The sequence below is a fragment of the Oncorhynchus nerka genome, linkage group LG15, assembly GCF_034236695.1.
Source record: "Oncorhynchus nerka isolate Pitt River linkage group LG15, Oner_Uvic_2.0, whole genome shotgun sequence".
Lineage (NCBI taxonomy): Eukaryota > Metazoa > Chordata > Actinopteri > Salmoniformes > Salmonidae > Oncorhynchus > Oncorhynchus nerka.
This window is the reverse complement of record NC_088410.1, coordinates 76,543,549-76,568,005: the sequence shown is the minus strand read 5'-3', so window position 1 is coordinate 76,568,005 and position 24,457 is coordinate 76,543,549. Positions and strand designations below refer to the sequence as shown.

The 24,457-nt window shown below is 46.4% G+C and overlaps 1 protein-coding gene across 9 annotated transcripts in view; it reads left to right on the top strand.

The window, feature by feature from the left end:
* Positions 1-24,457, top strand: part of LOC115143320 (membrane-associated guanylate kinase, WW and PDZ domain-containing protein 1-like) — a 226,486-nt gene that overhangs the window by 173,882 nt on the left and 28,147 nt on the right. For 7 of the 9 annotated variants that reach the window (XM_029683607.2, XM_029683605.2, XM_029683606.2 and 4 more), the window contains 4 exons: positions 11,504-11,535; positions 12,908-13,145; positions 15,842-15,933; positions 19,368-19,560. In XM_029683607.2, coding sequence (XP_029539467.2) covers positions 11,504-11,535; positions 12,908-13,145; positions 15,842-15,933; positions 19,368-19,560 — 555 coding nt within the window. The remainder of the gene's footprint in view (positions 1-11,503; positions 11,536-12,907; positions 13,146-15,841; positions 15,934-19,367; positions 19,561-24,457) is intronic. The other 2 variants (XM_029683603.2, XM_029683604.2) reach the window with 2 other exon arrangements.

The window sequence follows — 24,457 nt, the reverse complement described above, 5'->3', positions numbered from 1 at the left end:
CCAGTGAGCTGAGATAAGGCGGGGCTTTACCTAGCAAAGACTTATAGATGACCTGGAGCCAGTGAGTTTGGCGACGACTATGTAGCGAGGGCCAGCCAACGAGAGCATACAGGTTGCAGTGGTGGGTAGTATATGGGGCTTTGGTGACAGAACGGATGGCACTGTGATAGACTACATCCAGTTTGCTGACTAGAGTGTTGGAGGCTATTTTGTAAATGACATCGCCGAAGTCAAGGATCGGTAGGATAGTCAGTTTTACTAGGGTATGTTTGGCACCATAGGAAGCGGATTCTAGATTACCTTTTAGATTATAGATGCTTAATGTGAGTCTGTAAGGAGAGTTTAGAGTCTAACCAGACAGGTATTTGTAGTTGTCCACATATTCTAAGTCAGAACCGTCCAGAGTAGTGATGCTACTCGGGCGGGCGGGTGTGGGCAGCAATCTGTTGAAGAGCATGCATTTAGTTTTACTAGAACACAGTGTCCAAAGAAGGGCCAGATGTACAGTTGAAGTCGGAAGTTTACATACACTTAGGTTGGAGTCATTAAAACTCGTTTTTCAACCACTCCACAAATTTGTTGTTAACAAACTATAGTTTTGGCAAGGACATCTACTTTGTGCATGACTCAAGTAATTTTTCCAACAATTGTTAACAGACAGATTATTTCACTTATAATTCACTGCATAAAAATTCCAGTGGGTCAGAAGTTTACATACACTAAGTTGATTGTGCCTTTAAACAGCTTGGCATATTCCAGAAAATGATGTCATGGCTTTAGAAGCTTCTCATAGGCTAATTCAAATCAAATCAAATGTATTTGTATAGCCCTTCTTACATCAGCTGATATCTCAAAGTGCTGTACAGAAACCCATTCTAAAACCCTAAACTGCAAGCAATGCAGGTGTAGAGGCACGGTGGCTAGGAAAAACTCCCTAGAAAGGCCAAAACCTAGGAAGAAACCTAGAGAGAAACCAGGCTATGAGTGGTGGCCAGTCCTCATCTGGCTGTGCCGGGTGGAGATTATAACAGAACATGGCCAAGATGTTCAAATGTTCATAGATGACCAGCATGGTCAAATAATAATAATCACAGTAGTTGTCGAGGGTGCAGCAAGTCAGCACCTCAGGAGTAAATGTCAGTTGGCTTTTCATAGCCGATCATTAAGAGTATCTCTACCGCTCCTGCTGTCTCTAGAGAGTTGAAAACAGCAGGTCTGGGACAGGTAGCATATCTGCAGGCAGAACATTTGAAACTGGAGCAGCAGCACAGCCAGGTGGACTGGGGACAGCAAGGAGTCGTCATGCCAGGTAGTCCTGAGGCATGGTCCTAGGGCTCAGGTCCTCCTCCGAGAGAAAGAAAGAGACAATTAGAGAGAGCATACTACAATTCACACAGGACACCGGATAAGACAGGAGAAGTATTCCAGATATAACAAACTAACCCTAGCCCCCCGACACATAAACTACTGCAGCATCAATACTGGAGGCTGAGACAGGAGGGGTCAGGAGACACTGTGGCCCCATCCGATGATACCCCCGGACAGAGCCAAACAGGAAGGATATAATCCCACCCACTTTGCCAAAGCACAGCCCCCACACCACTAGAGGGATATCTTCAACCACCAACCTTCCATCCTGAGACAAGGCCGAGTATAGCCCACAAAGATCTCCGCCACGGCACAACCCAAGGGGGGGGCGCCAACCCAGACAGGAAGATCCGTCAGTGACTCAACCCTCTCAAGTGATGCACCCCTCCTAGGGATGGCATGAAAGAGTGCCAGTAAGCCAGTTACTCAGCCCCTGTAATAGGGTTAGAGGCAGAGTGGGGAGGGGAGAGGGGAACCGGCCAGGCAGAGACAGCAAGAGCGGTTCGTTGCTCCAGAGCCTTTCCGTTCACCTTCACACTCCTGGGCCAGTCTACACTCAACCATAGGACTTACTGAAGAGATGAGTCTTAAGTAAAGACTTAAAGGTTGAGACCTTTAATTTACATAATTTGAGTCATTTTGAAGTGTACCTGTGGATGTATTTCAAGGCCTACCTTCAAACTCAGTGCCTCTTTACTTGACATCATGGGAAAATCCAAATAAATCAGCCAAGACCTCAGAAAAAAATGGTAGACCTCCACAAGTCTGGTTCATCCTTGGGAGCAATTTCCAAATGCCTGAAAGTACCACGTTCATCTGTACAAACAATAGTATTGAAGTATAAAAACCATGGGACAACGCAGCCGTCATTCCGCTCAGGATTGAGTTCTGTCTCCTATAAATTAACTTACTTTGGTGCGAAAAGTGCAAATCAATCCCAGAACAACAGCAAAGGACATTGTGAAGATGCTGGAGGAAACAGGTACAAAAGTATCTATGTCCACAGTTAAGCGAGTCCTATATCAACATAACCTGAACGGCCACTCAGCAAGAAGAAGCCACTGCTCCAATACCGCCATAAAAAAGCCAGACTACGGTTTGCAACTGCACATGGGGACAAAGATTGTTTTTTTGTTTTTTTAAATGTCCTCTGGTCTGATGAAACAAAAATAAAACTGTTTGGCCATAATGATCATCGTTATGTTTGGAGGTAAAAGGGTTGCAAGCCGAAGAACACCATCTCGAACCGTGAAGCACGGGGGTGGCAGCATCATGTTGTGGGAGTGCTTTGCTGCAGGAGGGACTGGTGCACTTCACAAAATAGATGGCATCATGAGGTAGGAAAATTATGTGGATATATTGAAGCAACATCTCAAGACATCAGTCAGGAAGTTAAAGCTTGGTCGCAAATGGGTCTTCCAAATGGACAATGACCCCAAGCATACTTCCAAATATGTGGCAAAATGGCTTAAGGACAACAAAGTCAAGGTATTGGAGTGGCCATCACAAAGCCCTGACCTCAATCCGATAGAAAAATTGTGGGCAGAACTGAAAAAGCATGTGCGAGCAAGGAGGCCTACAAACCTGTCTGTTACACCAGCCTGTCAGGAGGAATGGGCCAAAATTCACCCAATTTATTGTGGGAAGCTTGTGGAAGGCTACCTGAAACGTTTGACCCAAGTTCAACAATTTAAAGGCAATGCTACCAAATACTAGTTGAGTGTATGTAAACTTCTAACCCACTGGGAATGTGATGAAAGAAATAAAAGCTGAAATAAATAAATTCTCTCTACTATTATTCTGACATTTCACATTCTTAAAATAAAGTGGTGATCCTAACGGACCTAAAACAGAGAATTTTTACTAGGATGAAATGTCCGGGTCTAAATGTATTTGGCTCAGGTGTATGTAAACTTCTGACTTCAACTGTGTACAGAATGGTGTAGTCTACATAGAGGTGGATCAGAGAATCACCAGCAGCGAGAGTGACATCATTGATATATACAGAGAAAAGAGTCATCCCGAGAATTGAACCCTGTGGCACCCTCATAAGTTCATGCATGTGGATGAGATTGTCTGTGTGTCAGTTAAACGTTCTAATGAGAACTCTGGGCCGGGCTTTTGACACATGATTAGAAAAACTGTCTCACAAAAGATCTGAATAGAAGATGAACCAGAGTGGTCTCTCCCTCCAATCCTCAGACAGTACCTACTACTAAGAACCCACCTTCACAAAGAGCCCTGACTCACACTGACAGAGACATATAATTGGATTGTTTCCACAGACATACAGAGTGGTCTTAACTGGCATTGGAGATGAATTTGTGGAACTGAAAGACCTGAACATCAGCCGTGTAAAGCTAAGTGTTCAGAAAGGGAAAAGGACATTGGCTGAGCACTCTGCTCTCACAAACTGCTCCCCTCCTCTTCCTACGTTGCTTTAATAATGACCACCAATATACAACGCTACAGCCCTAATGCTCTGCTTTGTATGGCTGGTCAATAAAACAAAATGTTTTATATAACCGGGGCTCCCTGAACCAGAGAGCGGAGAGCAGTGCGGGTGGGATGGTTAGAGAGAGTCATTCCTCACTGTGTGATGGATGGAAGACAGAGCTGATATTATTAAGGCACATTCTACTGCTGCTGTCCGTTTCTTTAATAAAGAGCCGTGTGCCACTACTCTGGAAAGGAGAGGACTGCTCAGCAGAAGATTGCTTCAAAACATGTGGTGAACCTATATGAGTGTCATGTATGTGTAGTACAAATATGACATTTTCATTATATATGGCTCTATGACATGTCATACAGCACTGCTCTCTCAGATCCTGGCTCTCCAGGCAGACCCCTCATTCTGAGATCTGCTCCGGGGTTGTGTTTGTGTGTGTGGATCAGTCAGCTAAGACATCGGCTGCCCCTTCCGCAGAGAGCAGGATCGAGCAGGTCTGTCTTAATTACTCTGCTCTGTGCTCTGCTCACTCTGCTCACTCTGCCTGTCTGCCTGTCTGCCTGTCTGCCTGTCTGCCTGCCTGTCTGTCTGCCTGTCTGCCTGCCTGTCTGTCTGCCTGTCTGCCTGTCTGCCTGTCTGTCTGTCTGTCTGATGTTTCAAACATCAGATCTGTCAGTCAGTCATCACCATCAGGCCAAACAACCAATTACAACCTTTTGCCAGAGGGAACCTCTAATTGGCAGAAATCTGGCCCCTTCTCTTTTCCCACCGCACCCCCTGCCAATGTGTACATATCCCTGCCCACACGTACAGTATATGGTCCAATCCCGGGGATCTCAGGACCTTAAGACCTGTGCATGCAGCACTGCTCACCTCCTCTCCCATCTCTGGGAGTGAGTCCCTCAACACTGCAGGTTAGCTCACTGGCTCCACAACACAACACTAGATTCTCACTGGATTCTTCTTTTGTCTTCTTGAGGCCAGGCGATGTGATTTCTAGCTTTCATCGAAGAAGCCATTATGATGCCAATCCCTCCATTAGTCTAATGTGTTCATTTCTCTCACCTACCTTTTGAGACATTCTGATTTGCTGACATAGTTCATTCTAGCCCCACTTGACTAACGCTTCCCGGTAATTTACTTGAAGCTAGTCTGTGAATGCGTGTACCAGTCAGTAGTCTGCAGGGATGGGAGAGGTGGTGCAGACAGCATCTGTTGTATTAATTTGCAGGCCATGCAGAGCCACTGTGAGGAGAATAGCTGAGAGCTAGGCTAGCTCTAGCCCTCTATAGCCTCACTCATTATTCGCCCAGATAATTTAACCTGTTGGTGTCGACTTGTCAGAGTCCCATTCCGGTGCTTTAAAGGCATTCATTCACCTGTTTGTTAGGCTGGGACTATTGGACAATACACCACCACAGGCAATCTGCTGCTGTTGTTATGGCTTAGCATCTCAACCACCGCAGAGGAGAAAAAACAGATGAGAGAAAGGATGTAGGGATGTCAGAGGATCAGAGGAGGAGTAAACAGATGAGAGGAAAGAGAGGGGAGAAAGGATGTAGGGATGTCAGAGGATCAGAGGAGGAGAAAACAGATGAGAGGAAAGAGAGGGGAGAAAGGATGTAGGGATGTCAGAGGATCAGAGGAGGAGAAAACAGATGAGAGGGGAGAAAGGATGTAGGGATGTCAGAGGATCAGAGGAGGAGAAAACAGATGAGGAAAGAGAGGGGAGAAAGGATGTAGGGATGTCAGAGGATCAGAGGAGGAGTAAACAGAAAAAGAGAGGGAGAAAGGATGTAGGGATGTCAAATGAGAGGGGAGAAAGGATGTAGGGATGTCAGAGGATCAGAGGAGGAGTAAACAGATGAGGAAAGAGAGGGGAGAAAGGATGTAGGGATGACAGAGGATCAGAGGAGGAGAAGGGCCCATGCACTCCTTATTCCCCCGGAGCTGAGCGATGGCGGGAGGGAGGACGGACAGGGTCGAGACTGACATGACCAGCAGGGATTAAGACTACATACATCAGATGTGTGCCAGTCTGATAATATCCAGGTTTTTTTCTGCATAAAAAGTCTTGGGTGGGCTGTCTAAGTGTTTATTTTGTCAAAGTGAATATGAAATAGTTTCAGTAAAAACTTAAGCAACTAAAACCAGATAGAAAGTGCACAACATATACAAAATTATGTGGACACCCCTTCAAATCAGTGGATTTAGCTATTTCAGCCCCACCCGTTGCTGTAAGGTGTATAACATCGAGCACACAGCCATGCAATATTCATAGATTAACATTGGCAATAGAATGGCCTTACTGAAGAGATCAGTGACTTTCAACATGGCACCGTTATAGGATGATACCATTCCAACAAGTCAGTTTGTCAAATTTCTGCCCTGCTAGAGCTGCCTCAACTGTCAGTGCTGTTATTCTGAAGTGGAAAGGTCTAGGAGCAACAACGGCTCAGGCTTGAAGTGGTAGGCCACACAAGCTCACAGAACGGGTGCGCCAGGTGCTGAAATGTGCAGCGTGTAGAAATCATCTGTGCTCGGCTGCAACACTCATTATAGAGTTCCAAACTGCCTCTGGAAGCAACGTCAGCACAGGAACTGTTCATCGGGAGCTTCATGAAATGGGTTTCCATGGCCGAGCGGCCGCACACAAGCCTAGGATTAAAGCTCGCCACCATTTTACTCTGGAGTACTGGAAATGCATTCTCTGGTGTGATGAATAACGCTTCACCATTCCGATGGACAAATCTGGGTTTGGCGGATGCCAGGAGAACGCTACCTCCCCCAATGCATAGTGCCAACTGTAAAGTTTATTGGAGGAGAAATAATGGTCTGAGGCTGTTTTTCATGGTCCGGGCTAGGCCCCTTAGTTCCAGTGAAGGGAAATCTTAATGCTTCAGCATACAATGGCATTCTAGAACATTCTGTGCTTCCAACTTTGTGGCAACAGTAGGGGGAGGGCCCTTTCCTGTTTTAGCATGACAATGTCCCCGTGCGCAAAGCAAGGTCCATACAGAAATGTTTGTCGAGATCGGTATGGAAGAACTTAACTGGCCGGCACAGAGTCCTGACCTCAACCCCATCGAACACCCTTGGGATGAATTAGAACGCTGACTGCGAGACAGGCCTAATCGCCCAACAGCAGTGCCCGACCCCACTAGTGCTCTTTTGGCTGAATGGAATCAAGTTCCCACAACTAGTGAAGGCTGTTATAGCAGCAAACGGAGGACCAACTTCTTATTAATGCCCATGACCTTCTTGTTTTTAGCTGAAAGGAGTGGAAACTGGTGTGGTTGTCATCTGAAATAGGCCATCCATGACAAGGATCGAGGAGTTGTGCGTTCCAAGATTCCTTTCTACACACCACTGTTGTACTGCGCCGTTATCTGTCTGTTTGTGTTCTGCCTGTTAACCTGCATGATTCTTGTCATTCTCATTCCACCTCTTGTAAACGAGCTGTTTTCGCCGACAGGACTGCTGCTAACTGGATGTTTTTTGTTTATCGCACCATTCACAGTAAACCCTAGACACTGTCGTGTGTGAAAAGCCCAGGAGGGCGGCCATTTCTGAGATACTGGATCCGTTGCACCTGGCACCAACAATCACCAACTTTAAAATCGGTTAGGTCACTCGTTTTGCCCAATGTAACGCTCAATCAAACAGTAACTGAATGTCACGATGCCTGTCTGCCTGCTTTATATAGCAAGCCACGCCCATGTGACTCACTGTCTGCAGGAGTCATCCATTTTAGTGAATGTGGTGGTGTACCTAATACACTTGGCCAGTGAGTGTATATTTTGAAATAAAATCATCTTTGAGAACTAACAAAATAAAAACTAGACAGTCAGGGAGAATCTAAAATTCCAAAGAGGATGTGTTCAGGAGTATTTTTGTCATGGTGTGGACCCTATTGATTTTGTGATAATGTTTGAGTCACTCAGATGGCATTAGAACATGGCAAAATGTGTAGAATTGAAGGATATTTGTTTTCTACCCCATGGCAAAATTGCAGGAAATTAGCTTTAAATCAGCAACGTTTTGTCTCTGCGTCCCAGAGTAAAATCATCAGTTGGTGACTGAGCCATTGGCCACACCCACTGTCACGCCCACCTAAGCCGCATTGTGATCCAGAAAATACCCTGATTACCATGTTGCAGCAGTGTGTAGGAGAGAGATGACTAGATGTGAGAAGTGTGCAGGAAGGCATGAGATGATGGAATGCGTGGTATCGGTGGAGCAAGTTGTGTGTGTTAGATGTGGGGGTTCCCATGGGCCTGGATATCGGAGGTGTCCAGGGAGAGAAAGACAGATTGAGGTTGCCAGGGTTAGAGTAGTACAGAAAGTGTAGCAGTGAAGAGAATGGTAGAGGATGATGGGTACAGGGTGAGGCATCCTGAGAGGATTCCTGTGAGTAGGTGGAGATCAACAGATGGTGATGGGAAGAATATGTGCTTCAGTAAGGTGGGCTTTTTAGCATTTATAACCATGGTTGTCAGTTGTACTGCAGAAATGGTTTGAAAATTGTGGAGGCAGCGGCAGAGAAGTACTTGGGATTGCGAGGATTTACTGCAGAACAGCTGCAGGGGGTGTTGAGGGGATAGTGTTCTGTCCTCTCAGAATTGAATGTACTGTAGGTAGGCCGTTAATGGCCTCACACCAGTACAGTAGGTGGCGGTGTATGCACCGAAAGGTTTTGGCAATCCGCCAACCAAATCCCAGAGAAGAAGAAGAACCCTGATTACCCAAATATCCACTACTACGCTGTTGGTTCATGCTAGTGGGCTGAAGCGAAATGACCTATGTAATTAAACACCTGCAGATCTGCAGATGCTGTTTTTATTGGTCTCTGTTTGTGGGATGTTTTGTGTCTCATTAAGAGGGTTCGAAGGTCTATAAGCCAATGTCTGACAAGGCTAATATTCTAGCCAATACTCTTTCCTCTGTGTCTTCTCACTGCGCCGTGGAGAGTGACAGACTGTTCCTCTCCGACAGAGCAGAGTGTAAGATGGTTGTTTCTTCTCAGCATTGGGCCGTTGTAGAAGAGCAGTCAGAGTGCTGCTAGGAAGGAGACATCTCTTATCTCCACCCTGCTGTAGATGTTCTGCTGCTTTTAGAGTGGAGCGCAGGCTTAGTAAACGCTGCTCCTGTCACAGTAACACAGATCAGTGTCTTCTGACAAGACACAAACACACCCAACCTGAAATAAATGGCAACGATGGGGTCACACAGACAAAAGGAATTGATTTAATGTAAGGGCTGGATGCTGCACCTTTTTGCACACTTTGCATAAAAACTTGCTGACTTCACGTTTGGCGCTGATAACGTACAGCATTGCAGAGAAATTCTACAGAAATGCAATGATCAAGGAATAGCATGCCAGCAGCTTGGCAACGCATTGCGCTTTTGAGCGCCTGGCTTTGTTTGTGGGCGAGTCAGAGATACTGGCATAACAAGGACAAGGTGAGTCCCCCACCTTCTCCCCATCCTCCCTGTCTCTTCACACCCTCATGCCTGAAGGGGGAGTCGTAAATCTCAGCCATCTTGCCTTCCTTTGTTTCCATGACAATACTGTGCAGCACTCTGCAGTGGGGCTCCTCTACTGGTGGGTGGTGTGTGTGTGTGTGGGGGGGGGGGGGGGGGGGGTTACCCCTCATCCTATTCTCTCTAAATGCCAGGAGGGACATGACTGACAAAAGCACAACATTGTCATTTCTGCTCAGCATCGTAAGCTACTGCATAAGCTTTGTACATGAATGACATGTGGCTCAGTCTCCACTGTACATACTGGAACAGCCTGGGCTGGCCTTCTGAGGCAACCGTTGCCAAGAGACCGTCTGTCAGTCCCCTGTGCGCCTGTTGCTGTCGACGTGCTAACGGATGGGCTGGGCTGTCGGAATCCATCCCTCTGAGCCCAGATGGAGGAGGGGGGCATGGACGTGGGTCCAGTGTACCCCACCACCCCCCTGGACATAATTATCTCCTCAGTGATGGTCTCTGTTTAGCAGCTGCTGTGTCCAGCGTCCTCTGACTAAACTGAGCAGCCTCTCTCTGTGGGGGTATAAATATAGTGACCACTACAACCTTCATGAGGGCAGAGGGCTTCAACTGAAGTGGCATTATGCTGTTTTCAGATGATCATTAACCTAAATCCTTATGATAAACAGTGTTTCCTCTCTCCTGCTCAGTCCATCAGTGTGAGAACCAGCCATGCGTGTCCCCCTGTGTGTATTTAAGAGGATGGGGGGGGATTATGCTGTACGCTGCATCGACAAGACACCCTTAACCTGTCTCTGTCTGACTCCTGGGTTCAGGGATTGGAGTCGGGGGTGACTGTGATACACTGGCAGAAGAGGGGTATAGTGGAGGGGAGAAGATAAGGGATAAGAGGAGAGCGGATTTGTTTCGATGATTAGTGATGGGAGAGGAGATATCGGGGAACATGCTGTAGAGGTGGCTGGACTGTGGACCACATTTCAGTGGCTGTTGAATACAGATGTTGAGGGGATAAGAGCCATAAGGAACTGCCTACTCCACCCCAATCTCCCAGATATCCTTAAAGGCTTGACACACAATACTGTCAGGATCAGAGTTACATGCTCCCTCCAATCTAATCCTGGCTCTTACTCACTGAAAACATGTTATTTTACTCACTGTCATCTTTATTCTGCTGAATACCATTATGCACATGTACACACACACACACATACACCCTGTTGCTGTGACATTGTGCAGTTATTTTTCACCATGTGCACAAGGGGGATCCAAGGATCTAGGCTCGTTTCCATTTTAGTCTCCCAGTACTCTCTGTTTGTGTTCATGTTGATATTGGTATTCCTGATTGTATTCCTGCCAGTGTTGGTGTCTATTAATATATGAGCATATCATTTATGCTGGCCCTGCCTGTCAGAGCCTGACCCAGATTGATGAAAGAGGAATAGAAAGAGCGGAGTGTGTGCGCATGTGTGTGTTTGTGTGTGTGCACGCATGTTTACTAGCGTGTGGGTGGAGGGGAGAGAAGGGGATGGATGGTGAGGGGGGGAAATCAAGATCGCGGGATGTGGAGTGATGCAGAGCAAGGGAGAGCTGTGTGACTGTAACTAGATGCTGGAGCCTTCATCAGCAGAGCGGCGTACTGAACGGACTCAGGAAGATGGTCTCAGTAAGAGGGGAACTGACGGTTGCCTATAATTTAATGTTCAGTATCTTGGACTCCTTCTCCATGGGTATGACCGTGGAGTTAGCTCAGAGCTGCCTCTCTCACTCTCTTTCTACTCATTTGTCTGTCTATCTCTCACACACACACACATAAACACACACTCTTTCTTTCTGCCAGTGGGTTAGGCAGGTTCTAGTGAGCGGAGCGCTTGGTTAGCCCTTGGGGTTGTCCCCTCTTCTGCTGCAGCAGTCAGCTGCCTGCTAATGCAGATAGATCGTGCTGCCCCTTTTAACACAGCGCGTGGGAGCGTAGATGTGAGGGAGCGAGGCAGAGAAAGAAAGGGAGAAGATAACTTGGGCATAGACGAGCAGGCTAGCGCTGCTGCACCAATGTTTGGAGTTCCCCATCTTCTCAACTCTGTTTTTTTCTTCTTTTTAACCTGCGGGGAAGGTGAAATATTTTTGTGTCGTTAATCATTTTTTCTTTCACTTTTCTCCCTCCATCTCGAACTGGATATTGCTTCCCAGGGGTGGTTCCTGCAAAGAAGAGTCCAAGGCTGGTGAGTACCGACATCATCTATACCTCCTCGTCCACCCTTCCCTTCCATTTTCCTCCATCCGTCCCTCTCTCCACTCTCCTGTGTGGAGTGCTAATGTTGGTTGGTGAGGGATTTTCTCTGTCAGGACTCTCACTGTGTTTTGGTCCTGATGGGAGCTTTGATGCTTCATAATGTTGATCCATTGGTAGGCAGAGCAAGGCTGCTCCTGGATTTGTTTTCATTCTCTACACCATGTTCTCGTGTTCTCTTGACTTAATGCACTCTAGGGAAATAGACTAGTGCTTTAGGCCAGCCTTGGAGCACTGAGGGAAATATAGAGCAGGGCGATTCTAGTAGACATTTTAGACCTGCCGAATTGACACAAATATTGTTTAATCTTTGGCCTACCATGATTGATTGGAGAAATGTTCCAAGCTTGTGTAGGGTTGATGTTTGAGAATGGCCCAGCTCTTCTTAGTATTTCTGTGCTCCATTAGAGTATGGAGAAATCATGTGATGATAGAGACCACTGTCAGTCTGTGTTACCCTCTCCCTGTATCTCTTGGGAGAAAGCTGCCTGTGTGCTCTCTCTGTGTTGTATGGTAGAGTAATGTGTGCTGCATGTTGTGTTCTCCCCTCCTAGATGTATTCTCCCTTCATTGAAACACCCTCACTGCTATGTGCTCTGAATGTCTCCTCATGCATGGGGCAATAGGCCTTATCATTCAAATATTCAGCTCTGTGTTGTATGGTAGAGTAATGTGTGCTGCATGTTGTGTTCTCCCCTCCTAGATGTATTCTCCCTCCTCACTGCTATGTGCTCTGAATGTCTCCTCATGCATCGGGCAATAGGGCTTATCATTCATATATTCAGCTCTGTGTTGTATGGTAGAGTAATGTGTGCTGCATGTTGTGTTCTCCCCTCCTAGATGTATTCTCCCTCCTCACTGCTATGTGCTCTGAATGTCTTCTCATGCATCGGGCAATAGGGCTTATCATTCATATATTCAGCTCTGTGTTGAACAAAAGGAATAAACTATGTACTTTGTCAGCCAAGCTCTGTTTTCTTTCTGTTAGGAGTGTGACTTTATTTCTCTATGTGAAACTACAGTGAATTTTTTGCTTTCTCAGAAATACATCTCATGAACAAATCTGCTTGATTATGCTTTTGGTATTGTTAGAGATGTGTTGGCCTTGATTAAAGTGGTATTTTGTCTCACTTCGTAATATGTTGTTAATGATTTCCCTTTCTCTTCACCACTCTTTATTCCTTCTATCCCTCTCCTTCTTACTCAATATCTCTCTTTCTGACCATCCTCCTTTTCCCTCTCTACCGTTCTGTCCCTATCGCCCTCCTCCTCCTCCTCCCCCTCTAACACTCTCCCTCATACAGCAGTTAGCGAGGAAGGACAGTCAGAACAGTTCTGTGTCCAGCCACCGGAGTACCCACACTGACTCCCCTGTGCACACGTCCCTGGCCCCCCCTCTCAGCAAGAGTACCGCCCCCCCACCCCCTTCCCAGCCCCTGCCCGGCCTGCCTCCCCAGGACCCCCAGGCAGACGGGACCATTCACAGGAAACCAGACCCCTTCAAGATCTGGGCCCAGTCCAGGAGCATGTATGAAAGTAGGCGTAAGTATTTATTTTTGGTGCGAGGGTGCATGGGTGTTTGCTTGGGGGCTCCCCCTGTCCTGTTGGGTTGGTACTGCAATCTAGGGCTGGTGACGGGAGATAACCTTCATGCACAGAAGTAATTTAACCTTTGAGAAGCATCAGTCGCCTAAACTCAACATACTCATTGCCCCAAAACATATTGTCTGAAAGTTTCCTATTGTCTTTCGGTGGGCGTTAACTTGGTGGGTTAGGGATGTGGACTGTTTGCAGAGCATTGTGTCAGTTGGGTAGAAACATGGTAGTGAGAGAAATAACAACAGTCTAAGGAGAGTTGGTGCTGACAACTCTCCTGATCTACTAAACCTTGACTATAGAGTGTGTTTCTCTCCCTGGAACACTGAAGAGAGAAGTCTTCCTACACACTGACAGTCTCTCTGTCCATGCTGCCTCTTTGGCACCTCGGCTCAATTACACTCCCTATAGCCACTACATTATCATGCTTCCATGCTACAGTGCTCTTTAGAACACAGCTCCAGACAAATGTGCATAGAATTGGCGTTGGTGGTAGAGGACAGTGGCTCTCATATTTCCTGGTAATCTGGTGAGGCTAACGGTGCCAACCTCCTCAATTAACAGGAATATTACTCAGCCCCTGTCAGTCTCCCTCTGAGGAGTGGAGGCTCCAGGGTCCAGAGGTTTCCACACCTAATCATTTCTCTGGTGCTCCTGCTTTCATCAAGTTCTTTCATTATTTAGAGGACTTAAAGGGAGAGGAGCTGGGTATCGGTACTGCCAGAGTTGGCTCCATCCTCAGGTGAGAGAGGATGGGTGTAGAATTCTAAAGGGAGAGGAGCTGGGTGGTACTGCCAGAGTCCATCCTCAGGTGAGAGAGGATGGGTGTAGAATTCTAAAGGTTATTTAGAGGCCTTAAAGGGAGAGGAGCTGGGTATCGGTACTGCCAGAGTTGGCTCCATCCTCAGGTGAGAGAGGATGGGTGTAGAATGGGTCTAAAGGTTATTTAGAGGCCTTAAAGGGAGGGAGGAGCTGGGTATCGGTACTGCCAGAGTTGGCTCCATCCTCAGGTGAGAGAGGATGGGTGTAGAATTCTAAAGGTTATTTAGAGGCCTTAAAGGGAGAGGAGCTGGGTATCGGTACTGCCAGAGTTGGCTCCATCCTCAGGTGAGAGAGGATGGGTGTAGAATTCTAAAGGTTATTTAGAGGCCTTAAAGGGAGAGGAGCTGGGTATCGGTACTGCCAGAGTTGGCTCCATCCTCAGGTGAGAGAGGATGGGTGTAGAATTCTAAAGGAACAAGGAACAAAAGATCAGCAGGTGAGAGAGGATGGGTGTAGAATTCTAAAGGAACAAGGAACAAAAGATCAGCTTTATTATGCACCGGGGGAGATTTGTAGGCAGTATAGAGAGACAGAGTTGTAATTACCAGGTGTAAATACACTGCTCTGGATAGAGTATTTGCTCAGTCAGTAGACCCCCCCCCCTCGCCATCTCCTCTTCCTGATCTGAAGTTAATCTGCTTGTTCACCATGGTCAGTCTGAGCTAGGGTAGAATGACTAACCTTTAGTATGGATCTGTTTCCATACAGTTGTTTTGAAGTTGAGCTGCTGTATTGACCTGTTAAGCTGCCCAGTGCCTGCCCTTATGAACAAGAAGATTGAGACAGTTAGCCTCTGACCTGCCCATCTCAGCCCTACTCAGAGTCCCAGTGGGTAGGAAGAGAGCTAGCTAGCTTAAGACTGTGAGCTCGTCTGTTGACTCAGGAAAAGATTGCAGCCAAACTGGTCTCTTTCCCTCCCCCTGCTGGCTCTTAGTGGCTTTAGCTGTTGGGGTCTGTACCGTAACATGGGGTATCCCTTGGGAGGCTGAACGCATGGACACACACACAGACATACACAGACTCACATACACAGACACACACACAGCTCCAGGCTGTTGCTTGAACCCTGTTCTCAGGTGGTCTGCCCACCTCAAGTGCTACATGAGCAATAAGCTGTCAGTCGCTGCAGTGCACCACTACATAGCAGCATGGTGCCTCTGACAGTACCAGGCACTCCCTTTCCTCCTGCTCAGATCTCCTCCAGCCAGCCAGGGGTTCCTGTCTGAGCCTGAGGAGCAGCACTGCTATGGAGAGACTGGTGAGGTTTGCTCCCAGTCCAGTTCCCTATCACCTAGCTACCTACCTAGGTTGACGAGACAAAGTAAATAAGGAATTTGTCTTCAAAGATATCTGAAAGGATAGAACTCAAAGAAATACTGATTATGAAACTTTGATAGAGCAGGTTCTCTTGGCCCTCTCCACTCTTGCTTTGAATGGTGGTTAAAATTATTTTGGGAGTATCTTGAAATATATCTATTTTCTTTTGATAGAATGTTTTTACATATTTACACATTCCGCAGGGTAATGTTTTTACTCAGTATTAGCTGGATATAGAGGAAGAGGCAGAATGAGGCAGTGGTGTAGAGGCTACAGTAAGAGGCTGAGAGAGGCATGGACCACTGACCTGATTCACAAGGAGCCGCAGGTGTGCTGTGTGCTCATTAAGGTCTTGATATCTTCAGCTCCCCCCTCCATCTCCTCCAGCTCTCTGCCTCCACTCTTCTCTGAGAGGAACAGGGGGAGGGATTACACTGTGTGGGTTCTGGTCTAATGATCCAGGATGTAGTGATCGATGCTGATGGATGGTTCTCTGGTTGCAGTGCCTGACTTCCAGGAGCAGGACATCTTCCTGTGGAGAAAGGACACGGGCTACGGGTTCAGGATCCTGGGAGGGAACGAGCCAGGAGAACCGGTGAGTTGGAGGATTCAACCATACACCAACATCACTGCTCAGTATACATCTACAGTTGAAGTCGGAAGTTTACATACACGTAGGTTGGAGTCATTAAAACTTGTTTTTCAACCACTCTACAAAGTTCTTGTTAACAAACTATAGTTTTGGCAAGTCTGTTAGGACATCTACTTTGAGCGTGACACAAGTCATTTTTCAAACAATTGTTTACAGACAGATTATTTCACTTATAATTCACTGTATCACAATTCCAGTGGGTCAGAAGTTTACATACACTAAGTTGACTGTGCCTTTAAACAGCTTGGAACATTCCAGAAAATGATGTCATGGCTTTAGATGCATCTGATAGGCTAGTTGACATCATTTGAGGTGTACCTGTGGATGTATTTCAAGGCCCACCTTCAAACTCTGCCTCTTTGCTTAACATCATGGGAAATCTAAATAAATCAGCCAAGACATCAGAAAAAAAATTGGTTCATCCTTGGAGCAATTTCCAAACACCTGAAGGTACCATGTTCATCTGTACAAACAATAGTATGCAAGTATAAACACCATGGGACCACACAGCCGTCATACTGCTCAGGAAGGAGACGCGTTCTGTCTCCTGGAGATGAATGTACTTTGGTGCAAAAACTGCAAATCAATCCCAGAACAACAGCAAAGTCTCTGTGAAGATGCTGAAGGAAACGGGTACAAAAGTATCTATGTCCACAGTAAAACGAGTCCTATATCGACATAACCTGAAAGGCTGCTCAGCAAGGAAGAAGCCACTGCTCCAAAACCGCCTTAACCTCTCTAGGGTATGTGGGACGCTAGCGGAACATACCTAGCCCAGAACATACCTAGTCCAGAACATAGCCCAGTTGACAAATTATTACAAACAGTAACCAGCCAAGCAGAAGCGTTACAAAACTCAGAAATAGAGATCAAATTAATCCCTTACCTTTGATGATCTTCATATGGTGGCAATCAGAAGATATTCCTTTACTCAACAAATGATCCTTTTGTTCGAAGTCTCTTTATATTCAAAAACCTCAGTTTTGTTAGTGTGTTTTCTTCAGTAATCCACAGGCACAAACTCAGTCAAAACAATCAGACAAAAAAATCCAAATTGTATCCGTAAAGTTGCTAACCGAAGAACACCATCCCAGCCGTGAAGCATGGGGGTGGCAGCATCATGTTGTGGGGTTGCTATGCTGCAGGAGGGACTGGTGCACTTCACAAAATAAACATTCTCATGAGGAATGAAAATGATATGGATATATTGAAGCAAAATCTCAAGACATCAGTCAGGAAGTTAAAGCTTGGTCACAAATGGGTCTTCCAAATGGTCAATGACCCCAAGCATACTTCCAAAGTTGTGGCAAAATGGCTTAAGGATAACACAGTCAAGGTATTGGAGTGGCCATCACAAAGCCCTGACCTCAATCCTATAGAAAATGTGTGGGCAGACCTGAAAAAGCATGTGCGAGTAAGGAGGCCTACAAACCTGACTCAGTTACACCAGCCTGTCAGGAGGAATGGGACAAAATTCACCCAACTTATTGTGGGAAGCTTGTGGAAGACTACCCAAAATGTTTGACCCAAGTTATATAATTTAAAGGCAATGCTACCAAATTCTAATTGAGTGTATGTAAACTTCTGACCCACTAGGAATGTTATGAAAGAAATAAAGGCTGAAACAAATCATTCTCTCTACTATTATTCTGACATTTCACATTCTTAAAATAAAGTGATGATCCTAACTGACCTAAGACAGGCTATTTTAACAGGGATTCAATGTCAGGAATTGTGAAATACTGAATTTAAATGTGTTTTGCTTAGGCGTAAGTAAACTTCCGACTTCAACTGTGTCTATAGGTTTTATTTTAAGTATGTTATTAATCTTGGATTGAACACTTATTATGCGAGTTCTCCGTTTATTAGCATATATATTTACCATCATTTAATGCCATATTTTACATTCCAATTTGATGGTTATAAACGCTTCTGTTGGAGCCAGCTGAATCAGCTTCAGCAGCAGTGTTGGTCTGAGTGTGGTAGTGGTCTTTGCTCCTCTGTTGGAGCCAGCTGAATCATCTTCAGCAACAGTGTTGGTCTGAGTGTGGTAGTGGTCTTTGCTCCTCTGTTGGAGCCAGCTGAATCATCTTCAGCAACAGTGTTGGTCTGAGTGTGGTAGTGGTCTTTGCTCCTCTGTTGGAGCCAGCTGAATCAGCTTCAGCAGCAGTGTTGGTCTGAGTGTGGTAGTGGTCTTTGCTCCTCTGTTGGAGCCAGCTGAATCAGCTTCAGCAGCAGTGTTGGTCTGAGTGTGGTAGTGGTGGTGGTCTTAGCTCCTCTGTTTTTCATCTCTTTGCTGCAGCCTCAATGAGAGAGAAAAATATATCTCAGACCAATTTTCTTTTCTTTTAGAGGCCAAGTTGTTGGTTCTCGTAAGCTGGTCTTTACCTCTTTTGGAGAAGGAAAATAATGACACACGAGTTTTAGACCGGTTGTGCAGCTGTTGGTACCACTTTTCTGGGCTCCATTATTTACTTGACAAATACAGAACACTCCAAATGTGCACTTATAAATCATTACAATTTTAATAAAAATACAGCTGTAGACAGAAGTCAAAGATCAAACATCAAACATACAACCGATGTCTCTCCTGAGTTCTGCAAAATAGAGAATGTCCAAGGTGCTTTTAATATGCTTGCAGTCAACCCCTAGTGATGTAACTGCCTACGTCACTACCTTCTAGTCACAAGACCAAGCCCATGCATACACAGTTTTACAAACTTGCAAGAGAGATACAATAGTTTCAGTGTTTTCTAAGTGCTCAGCACAAGTTGCTTTATAGTGGTATATCAGACTAGTCTCTTATCTCTTTCACTCCCCTGCAGGGTTCTGTGTCTATGAATCTCTTTTAGCCTTGATGCGCTTTCTCACAGACCCCTGTTTTGACTGCAATAACACACATCTCTCAGACCGTTTCTTTATAAGAGGCAAAGACTAGAAAATAATAGTGGAACAATATTAAACCTTATAATGAATATATATATTTATAGTTAATCTGTAGTCTAGGACCCTATAAATGTAGTGGGGGAGGGTTTTTTTTAGCCCTTCCCCTTCTATTAATACAACATAAGCATAATCAATTATTATAATACATCAAACATTTGGTGCATCCCCTATCATGACCCCATCACAGCCAAGCGGAGAAAGAGGAGGAATACTAACTAGCTAGCTTTCTAGCTGGGCCAGGAGTAGTCTGAGTTATGTTAGTGCTGCTGGAAAAAAATAATCTTACCTGTCAATATCTCACCTTGATGTTCTTTTACCATCTACTGTTGATTGACCAACAACCTCTCCTATCATCCCCCTCTTCTGTACTCGCCTTTTCTCTTATTTTCTCTCCTTTTCTCCCCTACCCTCCCATCTTCTTCTCTCCACAGATCTACATAGGGCACATAGTGAAGTATGGGGCGGCAGATGAGGATGGACGCCTGCGTTCAGGGGATGAGCTCATCTGTGTGGACGGCACGGCAGTGATGGGCAAGTCTCACCAGCTGGTGGTACAGCTGATGCAGCAGGCCGCCAAGCAGGGTCACGTCAACCTCACTGTGCGACGCAAGACCGGCTACGGAGGTAAACACAGCTAGTTAGACATGGACACTGTTTTCCAGTGTGATTTGCAATGAACACCTTCAAAGAACAGCTACAGTGGGGCAAAAAAGTATTTAGTCAGCCACCAATTGTGCAAGTTCTCCTACTTAAAAATATGAGAGAGGCCTGTAATTTTCATCATAGGTACCCTTCAACTATGACAGACATAATGAGAAAAAAAATCTAGAAAATCACATTGTAGGATTTTTAATGAATTTATTTGCAAATTATGGTGGAAAATAAGTATTTGATCAATAACAAAAGTTTATCTCAATACTTTGTTATATACCCTTTGTTGGCAATGACAGAGGTCAAACGTTTTCTGTAAGTCTTCACAAGGTTTCACACTGTTGCTGGTATTTTAGCCCATTCCTCGATGCAGATCTCCTCTAGAGCAGTGATGTTTTGGGGCTGTTGCTGGGCAACACGGACTTTCAACTCCCTCCAAAGATTTTCTATGGGGTTGAGATCTGGAGACTGGCTAGGCCACTCCAGGACCTTGAAATGCTTCTTACGAAGCCACTCCTTCGTTGCCCGGGCGGTGTGTTGGGGATCACGTCTGGCACTGCAGGATTTGAGTCCCTGGCGGCGTAGTGTGTTACTGATGGTAGGCTTTGTTACTTTGGTCCCAGCTCTCTGCAGGTCATTCACTAGGTCCCTCCGTGTGGTTCTGGGATTTTTGCTCACCGTTCTTGTGATCATTTTGACCCCACGGGGTGAGATCTTGCGTGGAGCCCCAGATCGAGGGAGATTATCAGTGGTCTTGTATGTCTTCCATTTCCTAATAATTGCTCCCACAGTTGATTTATTCAAACCAAGCTGCTTACCTATTGCAGATTCAGTCTTCCCAGCCTGGTGCAGGTCTACAATTTTGTTTCTGGTGTCCTTTGACAGCTCTTTGGTCTTGGCCATAGTGGAGTTTGGAGTGTGACTGTTTGAGGTTGTGGACAGGTGTCTTTTATACTGATAACAAGTTCAAACAGGTGCCATTAATACAGGTAACGAGTGGAGGACAGAGGAGCCTCTTAAAGAAGAAGTTACAGGTCTGTGAGAGCCAGAAATCTTGCTTGTTTGTAGGTGACCAATTACTTATTTTCCACCATAATTTGCAAATAAATTCATAAAAAATCCTACAATGTGATTTTCTGGTTGTGATTTTCTGATTTTTATGTTACACAGTAGTAACATCAGCAGCAGTCTGTCCAGTAGTACCATCAACAGCAGTCTGTCCAGTAGTACCATAAACAGCAGTCTGTCCAGTAGTACCATCAACAGCAGTCTGTCCAGTAGTACCATCAACAGCAGCCTGTCCAGTAGTATCATCAGCAGCAGTCTACACAGTAGTACCATCAGCAGCAGTCTACACAGTAGTACCATCAGCAGCAGTCTACACAGTAGTACCATCAGCAGCAGTCTGTCCAGTAGTATCATCAGCAGCAGTCTGTCCAGTAGTATCATCAGCAGCAGTCTGTCCAGTAGTACCAGTAATGTCAGTCTGTCCAGTAGTACCATCAGCGGCAGTCTGGCCAGTAGTACGATCAACATCAGCCTGTCCAGTAGTACCATCAACAGCAGTCTGTCCAGTAGTACCATCAGCTGCAGTCTGTGCAGTAATACCATCAGCAGTCTGTGCAGTAGTACTGTACCATCAGCAGCAGTCTGTGCAACAGTACTGTATCATCAGTAGTAGTCTGTCCAGTTGTACCATCAACAGCTGCCTGTCCAGTAGGACCATCAGCGTCAGTCTGTGCAGTAGTACCATCAGCAGCAGTCTGTCCAGTAGTACCATCAACGGCAGTCTGTCCAGTAGTACCATCAACGGCAGTCTGTCCAGTAGTACCATCAACGGCAGTCTGTCCAGTAGTACCATCAACGGCAGTCTGTCCAGTAGTACCATCAGCAGCAGTCTGTGCAGTAGTACTGTACCATCGGCAGCAGTCTGTGCAGTAGAACCATCAGCAGCAGTCTGTCCAGGAGTACCATCAGCCGCAGTCTGCCCAGTAGTACCATCAGCAGCAGTCTGTGCAGTAGAACCATCATCGGCAGTCTGTCCAGGAGTACCATCATTAGCAGTCTGTCCAGGAGTACCATCATCGGCAGTCTGTCCAGTAGTATCATCAGCATCAGCCTGTCCAGTGGTACCATCAACGGCAGTCTGTCCAGTAGTACCATCAACGGCAGTCTGTCCAGTAGTACCATCAATGGCCGTCTGTGCAGTAGTATCATCAGCAGCCTGTCCAGTGGTACCATCAGCAGCAGCCTGTCCAGTAGTACCATCAACAGTAGCCTGTCCAGTAGTACCATCAGCAGCAGTCTGTGCAGCAGTACTGTATCATCAGTAGCAGTCTGTGGAGTAGTACCATCAGCAGCAGCCTGTCCAGTAGTACCATCAACAGTAGCCTGTCCAGTAGTACCATCAGCAGCAGTCTGTGCAGCAGTACTGTATCATCAGTAGCAGTCTGTCGAGTAGGACCATCAGCAGCAGCCTGTCCAGTAGTACCATCAACAGTAGCCTGTCCAGTAGTACCATCAACAGTAGCCTGTCCAGTAGTACCATCAGCAGCAGCCTGTCCAGTAGTACCATCAGCAGCTGCCTGTCCAGTAGTACCATCAGCAGCTGCCTGTCCAGTAGTACCATCAGCAGCAGCCTGTCCAGTAGTACCATCAGCAGCAGCCTGTCCAGTAGTACCATCAGCAGCAGCCTGTCCAGTAGTACCATCAGCAGCAGCCTGTCCAGTTGTACCATCAGCAGCAGCCTGTCCAGTAGGACCATCAGCAGCAGCCTGTCCAGCAGTACCATCACCAGCAGTCTGTCCAGTAGTACCATCACCAGCAGTCTACTGGACAGTAGACAGCGGCAGTCTGTCCAGTAGTACCATCAACGGCAGTCTGTCCAGTAGTACCATCAACGGCAGTCTGTCCAGTAGTATCATCAACGGCAGTCTGTCCAGTAGTACCATCAAAGGCAGTCTGTCCAGTAGTACCATCAACGGCAGTCTGTCCAGTAGTATCATCAACGGCAGTCTGTCCAGTAGTACCATCAACGGCAGTCTGTGCAATAGAACCATCAACGGCAGTCTGTGCAGTAGAACCATCAACGGCAGTCTGTGCAGTAGAACCATCAACGGCAGTCTGTGCAGTAGAACCATCAACGGCAGTCTGTGCAGTAGAACCATCAACGGCAGTCTGTCCAGGAGTACCATCAGCGGCAGTCTGTCCAGGAGTACCATCATCGGCAGTCTTTCCAGGAGTACCATCATCGGCTGTCTGTCCAGTAGGACCATCATCGGCAGTCTGTCCAGTAGGACCATCATCGGCAGTCTGTCCAGTAGTACCATCAACGGCCGTCTGTGCAGTAGTATCAGCAGCAGCCTGTCCAGTGGTACCATCAGCCGCAGCCTGTCCAGTAGTATCATCAGCCGCAGTCTGCCCAGTAGTACCATCAGCAGCCATATGTGCAGTAGTACTGTACCATCATTAGGAGTCTGTGGAGTAGTACCATCAGCAGCAGCCTGTCCAGTAGTACCATCAACAGTAGCCTGTCCAGTAGTACCATCAGCAGCAGCCTGTCCAGTAGTACCATCAGCAGCAGCCTGTCCAGTAGTACCATCAGCAGCCATATGCCTGTCCATCATTAGTAGTACCATCAGCAGCAGCCTGTCCAGTAGTACCATCAGCAGCAGCCTGTCCAGTAGTACCATCAGCAGCAGCCTGTCCAGTAGTACCATCAGCAGCTGCCTGTCCAGTAGTACCATCAGCAGCAGCCTGTCCAGTAGTACCATCAGCAGCAGCCTGTCCAGTAGTACCATCAGCAGCAGCCTGTCCAGTAGTACCATCAGCAGCAGCCTGTCCAGTAGTACCATCAGCAGCAGCCTGTCCAGTAGTACCATCAGCAGCAGCCTGTCCAGTAGTACCATCAGCAGCTGCCTGTCCAGTAGTACCATCAGCAGCTGCCTGTCCAGTAGCACCATCACCAGCAGCCTGTCCAGCAGTACCATCACCAGCAGTCTGTCCAGTAGTACCATCACCAGCAGTCTACTGGACAGTAGACAGCGGCAGTCTGTGCAGTAGTACCATCAGCAGCAGTCTGTCCAGTAGGACCATCAGCAACAGTCTGTCCAGTAGTACCATCAGCAGCAGTGTGTCCAGTAGTATCATCAACAGCCGTCTGTCCAGTAGTATCATCATCAGCAGCAGCCTGTCCAGTAGTATCATCATCACCAGCAGTCTGTCCAGTAGTACCTTGCAAAAGTAATCATCCCCCTTGGCATTTTTCCTATTTTGTTGCATTACAACCTGTCATTTAAACATATTTTATATGGATTTCATGTAATGGACATACACAAAATAGTCCAAATTGCTGAAGTGAAATGAAGAAAAAAAAACATATTTTAAAAATAAATGTAAAAAACGGAAAAGTCCCTTTGCTATGAAGCCCCTAAATCAAATCAAAATCAAATCAATTTATATAGCCCCTCTTACATCAGCTGATATGTCAAAGTGCTGTACAGAAACCCAGCCTAAAACCCCAAACAGCAGGCAATGCAGGTGTAAAAGCACGGTGGCTAAAAAAACTCCATAGAAAGGCCAGAACCTAGAAAGAAGGCAGGCAGAACAGTTGATACTGGAGCAGCAGCACGGCCAGGTGCTGAAAGAGAGAATTAGAGAGAGCATACTTAAATTCACACAGGACACCGGATAAGACAGGAGTAGTAAGATCTGGTGCAACAAGTTACCTTCAAAAGTCACATAATTAGTTAGATTGCACACAGGTGGACTTTATTTATGTGTCACGTGATCTGTCACATGATCTCAGTATACATGCACCCGTTCTGAAAGGCCCCAGAGTCTGCAACACCACTAAGCAATGGGGTACCAC